Here is an 18,821-nt window from a genome sequence, read left to right as displayed (position 1 = left end):
TATGATATGATTTGCACAACCAGTTGAAAAATTATTGACACTTGTACAATAAATGGTTCAAATAGAAACTACATTTCTACATCTAGTCGCTGATTAGCGAAGCCCTGCCTTGTTTTTTTTCTGTTTCTCTTTAATATTAAAAAAAAAATTAAATGCAACATTTAATTTCTTTGTCTTTAAAAAAATCTCATTTTTCTTTTCATTTTTTTAAGTGTTTGATTAATAACCGTAAGTAGCTGTTTGTTAAAAAAAAAAAATGGTTGGGTGGGGTGTTGGGTTGAGTTGTTTATAAGATATTTTAAAGGATTTTTAACATTAATTTTTTGTTTTTACATCAGTCAGTCCATCGAATTATGCACCCATCTGACAGCAAGATGTGTATAATAAAAACTACGCCATGATCAGTGGTAATGTATCACAGATTTCATAGATCACATGAGCCAATCAAACCAGCAGATATGGTTTGAATGAAATTGGTGATACGTTGCCCTTGGAAGATATCAAAATATTATTATTATTATTATTATTATTATTATTATTATTATTATTATGATTATTATTATTATTATTATTATTATTATTGCAAGTAATACTAGTATCATTATTTATCATCATAATTATTATCACTATCATTATTATTGTTCTATTTTTACAGCTATAGATTATTGTTATTATGATGATGATGATCGTTATTATTTGTATTAATGCTATTTAATAAGTTGGTTATGACATGACTAGTTAAAAATTCTGCTGACAGGTTGGCTGGGGCGAAGATGGCACTCCACTGATACAATATGATTACAAGAATTTTGGCTAATAAATCCAATTTCTCAGTAGGCAGCAGCCTGCACCGGAGATTGTCCAGCGGTTGGCACTTCCTCCTTACGATTCTAAAGGAAAAATAAATAAAATGAAAAAAAAAAAAAAAAGAAATAATTAGATAATAAAATCATGTCAATATATAAAATACATACAAAACACGTACACACACACACACACACACACACACACACACACACACACACACACACACACACACACACACACACACACACACACACACACACACACACACACATATAATACGTTTTGAAAGTGAATATTAGAGTGGCCCCTTTATGGCCAAGTGACCGGTTTATTCAGGTTTAATAAAATTGAAGTTGTTTTGCTATGAAACTCTGAGTAGTTTGTGCCTAGAGTTTCTCCCTTTTGTATCTAAACTATATATGTGTGTGTATGAGAGAGAGAGAGAGAGAGAGAGAGAGAGAGAGAGAGAGAGAGAGAGAGAGAGAGAGAGAGAGAGATCAAATAGGCCTTGTTGTTAAATGCAAATTACCTACTTTTAAGACATTTCATTAAATGAAATATGGTGGATATTTTTTAATTCTTTTCCATCAAAAATGACAAAGTGAAGTGTAACAATTTTTAAACAACTAAAATGTAACAATTTTTAATTAAATAAACATATATTTCAACAAAGTATATTTTCCTTAAATAAATAAACTCTTTACTTTAAAATGGTCATTTATTGCTATTTTACATTAAGCAACCATAAACAAACAACATTTTTTGTGTGATACTTTAAATAAATTGCTTATTATGTTATTTACGGAATCATCCTTCTTTATGCCCTATTTATGCATATAATTAGTAAAAGACAGACACAGCATCTTATTATGGTTGACACACACACACACACACACACACACACACACACACACACACACACACACACACACACACACACACACACACACACACACAGTGTGTGTGTGCATGTGAAGTTTTTCATTCTGATAATTGTTGAAATCCACACAGCATAATATTAGTTTTATAATCATCACAGAAATGTCTAACTTTCAAAACTTATTTTGTTAATAATTATATTATTGTTTCCATAATTTTGTTGAATCTTTTCAGTGGTGATGTCAAAAAGAATAACAATATACATCAGATAGAACCAAATTAAATATATTAGTCCGACCCTTTATAACTGTCACAGATTTTTATGTGGTCCCTTGAGAAATTTAATTGTCAACTCCTAATCTTGATTCATCCATGCATCATATTATTTAATTTCATTCTAGATGGTTCTGAAATCATAATTTCAGAACATTGGATAATTCAACTTTGGCATAGATTTAGTTTAGATTTAAATCTGCAAACAAATATAGTATTTTTATCATACTAATACATAATGAATTCTTGTTAATTAAAAAGTAATCCATTATAGAACTTATAATGATTTAGACATTGAGAATGATTAATTTGAGGTTTAAATGTTTGATATTTATATTTCAAACATACTAGATAACATTGGCTTTTTTACAATTAGTAATATTTAATACAGGAAACCATTTTATTATTGTTTAATAAATTAATAATTCTGGAGTGACTAGGTGCCTATATTCATCTTAAGTCACATTGTGACATATAATAGAGAAGATTTAAACCGGTGAAAGAAGAGCACTAATCAGACTTCCACTGGTAGGGGTGCAGAGAATATTGAAATGTTAGGAAGGTTTATTGGCACTCAAACTCTAAAGAAAATCAACAGTTGTTTCCAGCAAAACACATCAGTGGTAAAAAAAATATTGTGATAACACAAAATAATGTGTAAAGTGCTGGAAATCTGGGAAGACTTTTTACTCAGATTCCAAGAAAGACAACTGGTTATTGTTAGTAAGCAATCACTGATAAGGATTTGTGTGAAAAAATCTTAATTAAAAAAAAAAGTAATTTATATATTCGTTATAATATTCCAAACATATATATATATATATATATATATATATATATATATATATATATATATATATATATATATATATATATATATATATATTCCAAGTTTTGGATTATTATAACAAATATATAACACATGACACAATTTCTATGCATTAATTAAACGCAGTAACAAAAACTTATTTTGAGCAAGATGAGTATAGGAATATAAATATATGTTGCATTTAAGCATCCATTTTTACATTTTGTTGAAATTTGACTTCCTATTCCGTCAACTATAATATAAGCAAATTTTAAACATTGTAAAAAATATTGTTTTATCTCAATTTGTCTTTATTATTAACTTTATCTTTATTATTACAAAAATAAATATTTTTCTTAATTAATTTTTGAAAAATGTTATAGAAATATAATAATGTGGATGGGAAAAAGCTGTGCAAGGGAAATAACTGTTAAAAACAACGTTTAAAAATGCTGTTTTTAAATAGTTATTTCCATTAGCCAGTCTTCTAAGATTTGTTTGTCAAGGAAATGTCTGTTAGTGGATTGGAGATTTACTAATGTATGTAGGCACTCAGAGTAAGTCAGACCTTTAATTTATTTTGCGTTTGTTTTATATCAAACATTAAAAATGTAATATAATGAACGCTTTGTACCATTTGTTTTGCTAAATAGATATTTCACTCTGTTCAAACACGGACTAACACACGAGTTCGGAAATAGTTGCTGAAATCGCACTTTCTATCCTATTAAATACACATCAATCTAATTTTAAATATTGAAAGAAATATTTAAATTTTTCTTTATTTTTCTTGCAAAGATTTATATATATATATATATATATATATATATATATATATATATATATATATATATATATATATATATATTAACTCATCATTTAAAAATATTAATTCATACAATAATTTATTTTTATGATAATAAACATAAATTGTAATAAAGCCCTTATAACATAAGAAATATTTTTACCAATATTTAAATTTTAATTTATATTATATTTTATGAGATATGTTGAAAGTAAAAATTACTCCATTCTAAATATTTAGGTTTACATTTATTTTATTTCAAAAATTAAAAAATAAAATAAAATAAAATAAAAAGCTTAACGAAAATTTAACAAATGGTACAAAGTGTCCATTATACAAAACAATGTTTTTCAATAATTCCATTGCTTTGAAATAAACAACACAAATAATTTTAAAGTGCGGCTTTAAATTTACACTCAGAGATCAACACTATTTTTCATGAAAAATTGAAGACTATTCTTTAAAACTGTTTTCAACAGTTTTTTCCCTTGTAAAAAAATTTCTTATTCACATAACATTATTTTATTTTTAAATCATTCGCAAAAAAAAAAAATATTTCCATAATAATAACGATAAATCTACTTTAAAATTAAAATTACACTTTAAATTTATTTGTGTTGTTTATTTCAAAGCAATGGAATTATTGAAAAACATTGTGTTATATAATGGATATTTAATTTAATATAAATATAAAAATAAACTATTGTATGAATCACTATTTTTAAATGATGAGTTAATATAAATATAAAAATATTTGCAAGGGGAATAACTGCTGATGATAGCATTTTAAAACGCTGTTTTACCCAGTTATTTCCCTTGCGAAGTGTAACCACTCTTGCATGATTTATTTTCAAGAAAATGTCGCCTGTTGCTGGATTGACAATTCACCAGTGTGCAAAAACACACAAAGTAAGTCAGAATTCAATTATTTATTTATTTCAAAATAATGTAACTATTAAAAAAATATAATGAAAGCTGTGAACTATTGTTTCTGTTAGTAAATAAATTTTCGCCCTGTTTGCACATACACATGTATGCGCGTGCATACACATATGATGTTTCTTGATTAAAAATAATGTATTTCTTTATATATATTTAAATGAGGTTGCTTGAATGTAATACGTGAGTTTTGGAAACATTTACCGAAACTAAAGTTTCTATCGCGTCAATACATGTAAATTTAATTTTAATTACTGATAAAAAAACAAAAAACAAAAAAAAAAAAAAAAAAAAAAAACTAAACACTTACGGTTCTATTTTTTTTAAAAAAATTACACTCTATCTTTATTAATATAAGATATAAATAATTTTACTAATTAATTTAAAAAGAAAATGACGTTGTAATGTATGTAAGAAAAAACATTGGCAGGGGAAATAATTGTTGAAGACAGCGTTTTAAAGAGTTACCTCCAATTTTTCAAGAAGAAAAAAAGTCGTCTGCTTCTGTGTTGACGATTGCATTTATAAAGATGCCTACTTTTAAAATAATCGTTTTAATAAACTTATATCTTATTAATTAATTAACTACTAAGAAATGAACGTCTTTAAGCATTTTTAAAATTTATGATATCAAAGAAAATGTAACAAATATTTTTGGTACTTCTGCAGTTTAAAGCCGTGAGTTTAAAATCCGAAAAATTGGAAGAGAAACTGCTGAGAGCAAAGCGTCCTCGGTCGGTGAAGGTGAAACCATTCTAGACTTTCGCATTTAAAATTTTTTTTATTCAAATGTAGAGTGGCTTTCTGTCCTCGCGGGGAGGTAAGTAAATAGAAACTCGTGAAGAAACACTTCGTAATAAACAATAATATTTTCAAGGGAAATAACTCATGGTTTTAAAGAATAGCGTCCCTTTTAAGAAAACGAGAAAAATGTCGTCTGTTTTTTGTAACACGTAATTTTAACAAAGAAAATAAAAATCATTTTTCCATTTTTTTTTTTATCCTAAAAGAATTTCCGGTGCTAGTACAGAGAGTGATCCGCGCTATTTTTTAAATCATAGTTCCAAGTTTAATTAAATTATTTAAAGTTAAATTAATTATATGTTTTTTAATTCGATTGTAAGGGTGAAGTATAGAATAGGTACAAAACACCCTCCCCTCCCCATGTTAAGAATGGCTTTTTAAATAAAAACGTTATTATTTACGTCCAGATCACTCTCAGCACTAGTACCTAATTTCCTTTTCAAATAGACTTGATCCAAAATATTAAATTAATTCGAAATCTATTGATTATATAAAGTTAAAAATAATTTGTTTAAAAACATGAAACATAATGATCTGAAATGAATCTGTTAATGAAGCAAACTACAATATTTTTCTTTTTCTTAACGTCCAAAACGCTAGAATTTCTTAATACATAGATTTTTCGCAGTGTTTCAAACAAAAGGTAAGTTATATATATATATATATATATATATATATATATATATATATATATATATATATATATATAATCCACATACAGTACTGTTTTTTGCAGTTTCACAACTCATCAGTACAGCTAGACAGGCAACTGTCTCAAGCCAGGATCGATATATATATATATATATATATATACATATATATATATATATATATATATATATATATATATATATATATATATATGCAGAATACAAACTGCGTTGAAAAAATAATGTTACATTCTTAACATACGGAGGGGACCTTTTAATAAAAATATTCTATACTTTTACCTAACAACTTAATAAACAAAAAGATACCGTAAAAATTGAATTTAAAATGGAAATCCTATCTAAAAACAGAACGATCCGTATTCTACATAAGTATTGCATATTTTAAAAGAAAAAAAAACGGTATATTCCATAGAGTGGACAATTCTTAAATGAACTAAACTAAATAAAAATTGAAAAATATTCTATTATATTGCTTTATAGTAAAAATGATTTTAAATTTTGCAAATAATACTTCCATTATGACATTAAGTTTTAAGCCGATAATTCATTATCTTTCTATTTGGCTAACAGCAACATATTAATAGATTAGATTTACTTTTTCATTAATATGACTTAGAAATGAATGCATTTCCCAGTTTTTACTTTTACTAAAATTTGTAATTGTTCTATATTATATATATATATATATATATATATATATATATATATATATATATATATATATATATATATATATATACGTTTTATATTGCATATTATATATATATATATATATATATATATATACATACACGTTTTATATTGTATATTATATATATATATATATATATATATATATATATATATATATATATATATATATATATGTGTGTATGTACGTTTTATATTATAGACATATATTAAAAATAAAAAAAGAAACATATTCAAAAGAATTCATTTAAACAAATGAAACAGATTAAAATCAAATGTTCACATAACCTTAGCATCCTGCCAGTAATGAATACGCTCAAATAAGAAACACAATTACAATGCATCCAACAAAATTTGTGAGTCAGCGTGTAAAGAAAAATGGAACAGAATGGGATTTTAAAGGTAGGAAATATTTATGATAACTGAACATTCATGGGATAGTGATGGTGAAAGTGTAAAGGTTGGCATGCAATTAAGGTACATTTTTTCAACAATTCAATGCTGTCATTCAGTGTTATGTTCAAAAGAAAAGTGAAAAACAAAAAAAAACCTCTACATTTGTTTGTGTTATACAAAACAAAAATAATCATCACGTATAAATCAAAATGTGAAGTAGAGAATATCTGAAAAATACATTATTTTGATTAAAATCTCCTAAAATGCTGCATGTTGAGGCTTGCAATTGGTTGGTTTTATGATAAAATCAATAATAATTACTGATTATATAGAACGTTATTATTTATTCCATTAATAAGTTAAAAATATAAACATAATCGTAAAATCTAGTTTAGAAAAATATAACTAATAATTAGAGAATAATTACATTACAAATAGATGAAAAGTACATCAAGAAAATAATATTTACATTTACTTAAATATATCACGATAATCTAAATCATTAATAATAAACTCCATATCTAAAAATTTGCTCTTTTAATTAATTTTGTCTGGTGTTGCATGAAGAAATGCAAATTTTTCATCTTGTTTTAAAATCAATGAAAAATTATAATTATTTCATGTAAAATAATGATACCAAATAAATAAAATAAAAGATATTAGCATTCTTTTGAATGAATATTAATATATATGTTTATATATATATATATATATATATATATATATATATATATATATATATATATATATATATATATATATATATATATATATACACACGCTGTAACCTATTGTAGAATATTAAGAAATATTAATGTTGATGTGTACTGTTCATCAGTAATTATTGATTTGATTTTAATTAGTCTTTTAGTAAAGATATTCTCAATAGAAACACAACTTGCTTTTGTGTTATAATATTAAAAAAATGCTGACATACATATTTATACAAGGTGTTGGTTATTCAAAACATAAATTATATTCAGCACATTTATACTGATTCTGATATATCATTTTAATTTTTTAATCCCATTTTCTCATTGTTTTTCCTTTTTAATTATTTTTGTATATTAAATCTAGTTTTCAAGAGCTTAGCATATTTGTTAGCAAGATAGCACAACATATTGTTAATTTAAAACAACATAACTAAAATATAACTCATGATAAATTTAATATTTATGTTTAGTTTAAAGCAGCATTACATAAATATAACTCATGTCCCTGAATTGTTTTAATTCTGAAAATAATTCCTTCTTTAATAAGTTAAATTATCAATCTTGATATAAAAATCTTGTTTTATGAGAGAAGAGCAGCACCTGCATATAAAGCAATATGAATATAAAGATTACTTATGAATGGACAAGAATGAGATACAAAATTAATAAAGATGATAGTGAATGAACTGAATTGTCTTTTTTAAACTAAAATAGAATATAAGTTCATCCGTTGGTTATTTTTCTCATTTATTTCTTTCATACATATATAAAAATAAAATTCCTTTTTAGTTTTCTTGAAGTGGAGGATTTTTCGGCACAACACTGGTATTTGTCTGGATGTTTGTCAGTTGATTTCGGTCTCTTGGTCAATGTTGTTTTATGAACCAAGATAGTTTGAGTTTTTTGATTCAGTCAAAGTGACAATATTTTTTTAGTCTTAGAGCTTTTAGTTGAACAAAGTAGTCATTCTCTCTTGTTAATTTTGCAAGCTTTCTCAGTCACAGCAATCGCTATATACAGCAAGCAGCCAAAAAAAAGGAAATGCTCCCAAGCTCCAAATTTCTGAATGAGAAAGACTTGTTTTTGTCTTACATACCTCCAGACTGGTAGTAGTAATGACTGGTTTCATCCACCAAACACTTGGCATTAACTGGATGCAGCAACATATGCAAAGAAATAGATTATCATTATCTTTCTTCATTAGAATAGATGTACAGTTGGAAACATTATTTTAAGATGCTTGATTCGGATGCAAAACTAATTTGTACAAAGTGTTTTATTTTCATGGATGAAAGAATGAATTTAGCATTGCAGATCTGATTCATTTATATAAAAATCATTAACTATCTTTCATGACAAAAATAAAATTTATAAATATATTTTATTAAAAAAAAGGTAAAATATTTTAAATATTTTAAGTTGTTGGAACAGCATGAAAGCTAAAATTATAACGTGTATAATTGACTTAATGGATATATTTAGTTGAGTGCATGATACAACTTGTGTTAACTGTTGGATGTATAAATTTAAGGATACTTTTCGATGTAATGAAAATGAATGCTTCATTTTTAGGATATATGTAGTTTAGATTTACCATTATCATATATATATATATATATATATATATATATATATATATATATATATATATATATATATTAAAATAATCATTATTTAAAATGCAAAAAAATTATATTTCTATGCAATATGATATTTTCATATTCAACTAATCTTGTTAACCAATTGTAATTATGAATGAAACAATTTACAATTTATATCTAAAGTATTGTTATTTACTGTATTTTTAAGAAAACTTTCAAAATACTAATAAAGTTGATCAAACTATATCTCTAACTTCATTTTGATGCTTCATTCTTGTATAAAATCTATTAGAAACAGCATTATTAGAATAAAAATGTTTTTAGAACAATTATTTAAAACTCCTAAATTTAAAATATATTATTATTTAGAATCGAATACTGTATTGTTTCAATGACAAATAGTATTAAAATTAGTTTTCATACAAATAAAATCACAGTCATGATATTTGAGTAATCTTATTTTAAGTTCGAATCGAAAATTAATCTTTTGATTTCAATTCATGCTTTGTACATGGATTAGCTTGGATTTTTTTTTTTATTAGAGTTTAATTATTTTATCCGTCTGTTTTCAGTACTCATAAATACGAAGTCTTTATCAATCTGTAAAGGTTTTGTTTCTTTGTCATTAGATAACTGTTCTAACTTGTATATACTTGGGAATAAGTTTATTTAGTTTGAAAACAAATATACTTTCACTGGTGTAAATAGTATTTTCGGGCATCTGACAATTTAAAAAGATTATATAATAAATGTACATTTATAAAAACTAATTGGTTAAAATTTATTCTACCAAATATTTAATATATTTAAAAAGCGTATTACTATCTTGTTGTTTGTTGCAAATTCTTTAAACCAAATATTAAATATAGCTCCAAATTAAAAATAATAATTTCAAAAGTGCAAAATGTTATCTTTTAATTTTTTATTTGAATTTTAGTACTGATATTTATTTTATAATTTCTAAAAATTAATATGGTGAATATAATTTCATAAATGTAATCTATTTTAAATCAAAGTAGGTTAAGCTTTAGGCACTGTTTGGCATGATCATTTATTAAAAACCGAAGGATTCAATGAAAAGTATTTAAATGAACTTTTATAAATTCGTCATATTTGTAACTCTTTTCAAATCATGTAATCAATATTCCAATATTAAAATTAAATACAGGATTGTGTATTCTTCATATAAAACATTTTTTTCATATTTTCAAAAGATTTTATTATTGTAGTGCAAAGAAAAATTTGTGCTAGTACTTGAATATTGATCACAAGATTGAAAAACAAATTTCTAAGCTATAATATCTATATAATATGTAAAGATATGTTAAACTAACATTTTTTTAAACTTTACTTTAAGAACTTATGGAAATAATATTCCAATGTGATGGAGAAAGAAAAAGAACAAATAAAAATTATTTAAATGTTCATCTTTATTTTAAGACTTTCTTGGGATTATTTATTTGAAGAAATAAAATACAAGTACAACATTTGAAAATATATTTGTGTTTGTAACGTGAACTGGATGTTTTTGTCTTTTTTTGAACGAAAACATAGCCGTTAGCATTTAAAGTATGTATAGCATCTATGATGCTGTTTTTATTCTTTTTTTTGAATGAATATAGTTGTAGAATTCAAAATGTTGGACACGTATATGAAATTCTTTAATTTTAAACAAGCTAAACTCATTAAATTAATTTTAAATGAATGAAGACTGCTTGAATTAGCACTCATTATAAGTTCAAACACAAGTAAACAATGTAACAACTTTTACAATTTATCTCTTCTAATCAATAAACTTATATTAAAAAAGAGAACTTGAATTTAGATACATATTAACTAAGTTACACCATAGGGCATAATGTCAATAATAAAATTTAAAAAAAAAATCAATCAATCGGTAAGTAAAAACAAAGAAACACGCATTTTATTTCATATACACATCCAACATTTTGAATTCTAAGTACTATATCAATTCCAAAAAGGCCAAAATAGCATCATGAATTTTAAATTCTAATAGCTATATGTTGTTATAAAAAAAGCATTCATTCCATGCCATAAATACTAGACATATTTTAAATATTTTTTATTCGTAAAAAGAACAAAAACATCTATTTCACGTTAAAAACACAACAAATATATTTTCATCTATTGTATTTGCATTTTATATCTTCAAACCAACCATTCCGAGAAAGTTTGAAATGAAGACAAAACGTTGATGAACATTTAAACAATTTTGGTCTGTTCTTGTTACATTTCTCCATATATATATATATATATATATATATATATATATATATATATATATATATATATATATATGTGTGTGTGTGTGTGTGTGTGTGTGTGTGTGTGTGTGTGTGTGTGTGTGTGTGTATTGTGTCAGGTATGTTAAAAAGAAATCCCTATTGTGCTCGACCATATATGAGCTAAAATACAAAGTATTTTTAGGGATTTCATTGACACAGGTAGGCCTTTACTGCTTAGAAAAGATCCTTACAATCCATTTCAAATCGTCAGCTTCTCAAGGGAAAAAGATCGTTTCAAAATGAAACACGCGACGGTGGAATGGGCTGTAAGGATCTTTACTAAATCGTAAAACCCTACCTGCGTCAATTAAACTATCATAAATCTGTAAGGTCTGTAAGGTATAATTTTAAATAATTTGTGTGTGTGCGCACGTGTGTGTGTATTACACAATATATATATATATATATATATATATATATATATATATATATATATATATATATATATATATATATATATATATATATTAATTTTACTTTAATGTAAGTTCTCATAAATCAAGTTTCCTTCCTGGGGCTAACATTTGATCTCTATAAGGGATACATAGATATTTCAGTTAGGAAAGAAGTAAAGAATATTAATTTTCCTCTTCCCAATTCACCAATTAACTATGTTATAATATATCTTTCTTGTGATCTTTTGGTCTCATAGTGTACTAGGACAAGAATTTACCTAATCTAGTGGAGTATCCAGCTTAATGCTATTACTAAAGCATCACTTGAAGAAGATGCACCATTCCTGGTATGAACCAGTGTATAACCATATCGAGGGAATCTTATTGAAACTTCGAATATTATGTTATTTTGAATAGGGTTTACTTGTAAAGGGTAATATAATCATGCCAAATTGTCCTGACAAACCACTGTACAAATAACCTTAGACCCTTGAAAATGACGTCTGGTAGGCATTGTGTGTGTGTAAACAATAAATCTAAAATCAAATTAATTTAATTTCAGATCAAATTGGTAATTAATCCAATAATGTGCAATGCAATTTTTATAGTCCTCTGTAATAATAAAATATGATTATTAAAATAGAAATTGGATGGTGACACACATACCATCATGTTTTATCAAAGACATCATACAAATATTTTCAGGTACATATGCACATACACGTTTCAGCTCTAACTTTATTTAAAGTCCAATTTCCTCAAGCCACAATTAATATTTAATTGAGGAATATATATATTCTCATAGAATAGTTGAGATCTTTGAGGCACCTTAAGACATGGTTAAATTTCTAATTTATTCTTGAGGCATCTTAATAACAAAACTGATTTAACATTTTAGACAATAAAATTTCCGTTTATCTATTTTTATTAATTAATTAAAAAATAAATTTAAAGTTGTATAATTTCTAATTGTTTTTTTTTTGTAATTTAATTCTATTATTCTTTTTTATAATTCTTTAAAACTGCTTATAATACATTTCTTTATAATTGCTAATATTTAAAAATTTCGATTATAATGTGACAATTCCTATATGTGCTGAAAACGTTAAAGCTATTATTAAATAAACCATACTACTTTTGATCAAAGTATTTCACCATCCAATATTACAAGTCAACAACAAGTTTTTAACAACACACACACAACAAAAATCTACTGTCAGCATTCAAAGAAAAGTATATGCATGAACACATATATATATATAATATATAACACCCACACACACACACATATATATATATATATATTAGATGTATATATATATATATATATATTACATGTATATATATATATATATATATATATATATATATATATATATATATATATATACATGTATTATATATACACGTATTATATATATATTACATATATGATATAGACATAAAGTAGGCAATTAGGTTTTCAGGCCTGGATATGATGTAAACATTCAAGTACATCAGCTCACCAATCAGTACTTACATGTGTAATGGGCTGATATCTCTATACATTCAGAAGGAGCAGAAGTGAGTTCTCAAGGGCCTTGGCCCTGAAATAAGAAGTCAATTGAGGGCCGTTTAGAGCAAACTTTAATTTTCAATCATTGACACTGCCAGATTACTTCACAATGTATCAATGCATCTGTTTACATTTTTCGTCATTTCAAAAAAACCTTAATAGTACAAAAGTATCTTCATTTTCTATAAATAAATTGTAGAAGAAGAGGCTTAGATTGAAGAATAAGTTTAAAAGACTGAAAAATAATATATATTTTGTTAAATTTTGCTAGCTTCTATTGTGAATATCATTTAATAAATTATATCAAATCTAGCAATTATATTTTACTCAATGGTTAATGTAAGTTTTCGAAAGACTATTTTTTTAAAATGTTTGAATCATAATTTCTCATTTCAGTAGTAAATTTGTAAAACCTGGATCTTATTCAAAATTGAAAAAATATTATGAAATAAAAGGGATAGTATTATATGGAATGTGACATCCGGATTTATTAAGCATGAAAAGAAAATTTTACTGTTAGAATATCACCATTAAATTGCAGGGGTTTAGTACAACATAAGAATGTTATAATTTACAAAATATATTGTATGTAGTTACACCTTTAAAGATATTTGTTGTGATTTTTATAATAAAGGGAGATAATAATTCTATAAATGCATCGGGTTATTTACTTTTACTAAAGAGAATTTACACATTTAAAGTAAATAGCTTCTTTTTTTTTTATCTTTCTTTCACTCTTTTTCCCAATCTTTCAATTTACTTTTTATTCAAAAACAACATTTTCCTTTTATTCAAATAGCCATATTTAGAAAAAAATAAACACTTAATAAAAATTAGTATTATAATGTTTTGTTAATCTAAGATTTAAAATTATTTTATGCCAGAAAATTTTGAATAAGAAACCTAAGATTTCATTAATTAATAATAATATCAACCAAAAACACTGTAATTAAAGAATAAGCCGTTTCCCTCGCCTCTTCACTGAATTAGATACTTTCTCACTATCAAGGTAATGTTGTAACACTTATAATGCTAACTTATACATCTAACATTTATCAAGTAATTTATTTCAAACAGATTAACTACAGGCAGTTCTTGTATGTCAACTCCCTGCATTTCATATATATCACAATTCAGTGCTAAATTAACACTGAAGAAGTGCATATTGAAATAAAAAAGAAGAAAATGGATTAGAAAAATGACCATAGCAAGTTGTCCAGCTATATTCTTTTTGCTATGTTTCTCTTTGTGAACTAAACTGATATTTTTCTCTGCAATGATATTGTGGAAGGGAGTAGGAATACAACTAGGGAGTCTAGTGGGGGAGGGTCTTGAAGCTTTGTGTCTTTCCCTTACGTGTCTAAGTTAATCTTTAGATAAAGCTTACCACTTCTCCCATTTTGTTTTTTGCATATTCAATACGGATTCCTCCCCTATCTGATGACAAGAGGACAAAGCCATGCAGTCTGTTCATGGCCTCAGTTGCTTGCCTGACATCCTACAAAAATAAATGCAAACATCACTTAAGAAAGAAAATAAAGAAAAATGTGCAAGTGCTCAAAAATGTAAATGCTTCAAGGTACCATTACTGCTGCTATTTGAGCTGCCTGAACTTACAAGAATAAATTTATTTCTATATGAATCTCATTATTTTATAACTAAATCTAAAATTTATTGATTTATATACAATTTGAATAAGCAATGGTATTTCTATTCAAACTTGAGTTTATTTTTTGACGAAAGTCGATTTTGTATAATAATACTTATTAATAAATAATATTTAAAACGAATGATTAAAAATATTTTCATATTTTAAAAATTATTTTGACATTGCTACCGTTTTCCATATAAGATATAGACAAATGTGTGAATTAATTTTATAATTTGTACCAATTATAAACAAAAATATTTTTTTAGGAAATATTTAAAGAAATATAAGTTCAAGTAAAGTTTAACCAGACATGTTCCCTAGAATTGTCTTCACTCATTTAAGAGTAAATATAACAGAATACTATTTTTATTGGTTACAGTTTATTATTTGCTATTCTTATTATGTACATTTTCAGTAAATAACTAAGACGAAATTTTTCAGATAAATAAGCAATATTTAATTCAAATATTTTCTTAGACTAAAATTTTATAATCAAGAAACTGAAATATTTAATATCAATTCTTTTTTGTGATGTCAGATATTTCATGAAAATTATTTGAGTGAAAAGAAATTATTAACTCTTTAAGTTGTATACAGTTATCATAATTAATATATCATTCTTATTTTATTTTTTCTCTTGTTAACTATAAGATTCAGAATAACACATAGTATGTTTTAACGCTATTTGTTTAAAATAACGAACCGTAATATATGTGCTTGCTTCAAACATGGGAAGAACACTTGCATGCACAACTGCACATGTATACATGCATAAAACAGAACATATTTAAATGGAAAATGTGTGTTGTCTACACTTAATTGGTTCTTAATTTTATAATATTTTAAATAACTTACTTAATATTGCAAGGATAATATTTTTTTTAATTTAATACTTATAATTTAAATAAATAAGTGCAATTGCTCACATGAAAATATAAAATAATTTACATTATTTTCAAGAATAGAAATAAAATTATTCTGGTTTAAAATGCAAATATCAGGCAATCATAAGTAAGGTACTGACACCTTAATAGCACTATAGATAATACTGTTAGTAATTAGAAAGGGAATGTCACAGTTGCAATGACTAGATAGCTTTAAGAAGTGAGGTTACACTAAATGCTCACACAAATACCTGCATAAAAACAATAAGCAAAATAATAGTGATAAGAAAAAGTTTAGTCCAAAGCAATAAAAATTTCACTCTAAAAATGATCTCTTGGAATTTCAAATTGAGCAAAACATCATAAACTTCTTAGAAAGCATTTTAGCATTTACCTTTTCTGAAACAACAAATATTTTAGCTAAACATTCATAGCTCTCAACTTATTTCATAGGCTCAGAATTCATATAGATGTATATAGATGTATTTATACATATATATACATATACATATAGAAACACAGAAGCAGCAATACATGTCATTGTTTTTCTATACTGTTCATAATTCAGGCTTAAAATTGAACAATAACTGAAAAAACATGCCTAAAATTTTATAACATTTTCTTTGAATATATGAAAATATGCATATTGCTCGAGGTGAATTCTCCTTTAAAGAATTTGGAGAATTGTAACCACTAAAAAGAACAGAAATGGCTTAAGAATTCTGTTATATCCTGAATTAGCTGAGAGTTTATGATCCAAAGACATGGTTGAAGATAACATTTTCTATCCGAAGAAATATAAAATAACAATTGTTTAAAAAATATGTTACACATTTACAAAATATTTAATACAATAAATAATAATTTTTCATAAAATACACCAGTTTTTTTTTTAAATATTTGTAAATTATTTTTTTTGTTAAAATTTAAGATAAACCCATTTTATTGAGTTTGCTTTTCCTATTTTGCCATTTTATTGTAGCATTGGAGCATGCAAATTATTCATGCAGATAAAATTGTAATTTTGAATTGTTTAATGTCTCACATTTTTCTCATGTCAGTTTGTATGATTATTGAATTTAGTTAAATGATCAATTTCGTTTAAAATGTTCATTTTGTATGGGATTGTATGTAAAATAAAGCTAATTAATGTTGGGTCAATGATATGCAAAATCCTGAGAATTTATACTTCTAAATTAAGGAATATATTTTATATTTCCTGAACATAATATAAATATGAAACGATTCATGTTCAATACCATTTAAAGATTTCTTAAAGTAAAATGTGGCATTTTATGAGAGTTCATTTTTCAAAGTTATAATGCAATTAATAGTGTTTTTGTTTATTTTTTAATATTTAACATTTTTAAATCGTTGATTTGTATTGACTTATCTTTTTAAGCCATGTTTTGTGTTTATGTAAATTTTCGTTTTATATGTAAAATTAAGACAAAAACAACATTTTGGCAAGAAATTTATCGAAGTTTTTAATGCTCAATTTTGGACTTATTCTGAAGGTTCTAAAACTATTTAATTAGTATTGCAAGGTGCAGTGAGGTGGCTGGTAGCTATGGAGGTGCTGTAGAGGCATATCAAAAACCAAGTCAGAAAAAATAAAAATAAAAACTGAAAAAATAATAAAGAAGACAAGAACTTTTCTACACATGCTGCTGCTAGTTTGAGGCATAATTTGGCTCTTGTCACCATGTTGTGAGGGGTGGAAGTCTTTGCGCTGGGAGGAATGGCTTGGGACACATAAAATGGAAAGATCAAATGTGATCTATAACAATCAACACAAATTCAGCCAGATGATTACTGTATTTCAGTAATCATATTTTTTCAAGGGATGAAAATATAGAGTTCAAGAGAAACCTTAGCTTTTGCATGTTTAATCTCCCAAATTTGTGATTGTCAGTTCAATAATACCAGTGTATTTTAGCCATTTTAAATGGTTGCTGGTCAACTTCCGTGATAGGCTGATAGCTTCAAGTTGAGGATCTCACATCTTGCAAGCTGACTTGTTATCCATCCTCACAAGAAATTCATAAACTCTCAAATAAGAAGAAATATGAGAATAATTTAATTTTTTCATTAAAAATGTTGACAGAACACCTACAGGATATTTAAGAGTGTTCTAACAATAAAATATAAATCTAAATCTGGTAAGTCAAATAAATGATATTCCTTATAAAGTATGGTGGGAATTTTCGGTAAAAAACAAATAAACAATAAATAGCCAATCAATTCATTTTAGTGAAAAAAAAAAAAAAAAGAAAAAAAAACAACAAAAAACGAGTAACCTTGTATGTTTCATTAGATAACCCAGTTTTACCCCTAAAATTCACAGTATATATAGGACACTTGTCAATAATACACCCTGACATTAGAAATTGAGCGAATAAAGATTCATATAAGCTGAAAGGAATTAAAGCATATCAGAATACAAGAAAATGTCAAGAAGGCAATCATTGGTTGAAATTTTATTTGAAGTCAATAAACGTGACATGAAAACGAACTTAGAAACACCAACACTAACCAAAGACAAGACAATGAGACAAAAAGCTGCCAAATAAAACAACGTACTGCAAGCAGAAATATATATAGAGATAGATAGATAGATAGATAGATAGATAGAGAGACGGAT

At 25.3% G+C, this 18,821-nt stretch overlaps 1 protein-coding gene across 47 annotated transcripts in view; it reads right to left on the bottom strand.

The window, feature by feature from the left end:
• Positions 1-246: 246 nt before the first annotated feature.
• The window catches only part of LOC145295917 (uncharacterized), a 456,043-nt gene continuing 437,468 nt past the window's right edge, over positions 247-18,821 (bottom strand). For 35 of the 47 annotated variants that reach the window (XM_080141715.1, XM_080141719.1, XM_080141723.1 and 32 more), the window contains 3 exons: positions 15,030-15,140; positions 8,882-8,935; positions 687-890 (listed from right to left, as the gene is read on the bottom strand). In XM_080141715.1, coding sequence (XP_079997841.1) covers positions 831-890; positions 8,882-8,935; positions 15,030-15,140 — 225 coding nt within the window. In that variant the 3' untranslated portion in view covers positions 687-830. Of the gene's footprint in view, positions 891-8,881; positions 8,936-13,606; positions 13,674-15,025; positions 15,141-18,821 lie in introns of those variants that run through there. The other 12 variants (XR_013869908.1, XR_013869910.1, XR_013869906.1 and 9 more) reach the window with 11 other exon arrangements.

Source organism: Euprymna scolopes, chromosome 16, assembly GCF_053919585.1.
Source record: "Euprymna scolopes isolate OS-2025 chromosome 16, ASM5391958v1, whole genome shotgun sequence".
In the NCBI taxonomy this organism is placed as follows: domain Eukaryota; kingdom Metazoa; phylum Mollusca; class Cephalopoda; order Sepiida; family Sepiolidae; genus Euprymna; species Euprymna scolopes.
Note: the sequence above shows the minus strand (reverse complement) of the source record. Positions and strands in the feature narration are given on the sequence as shown.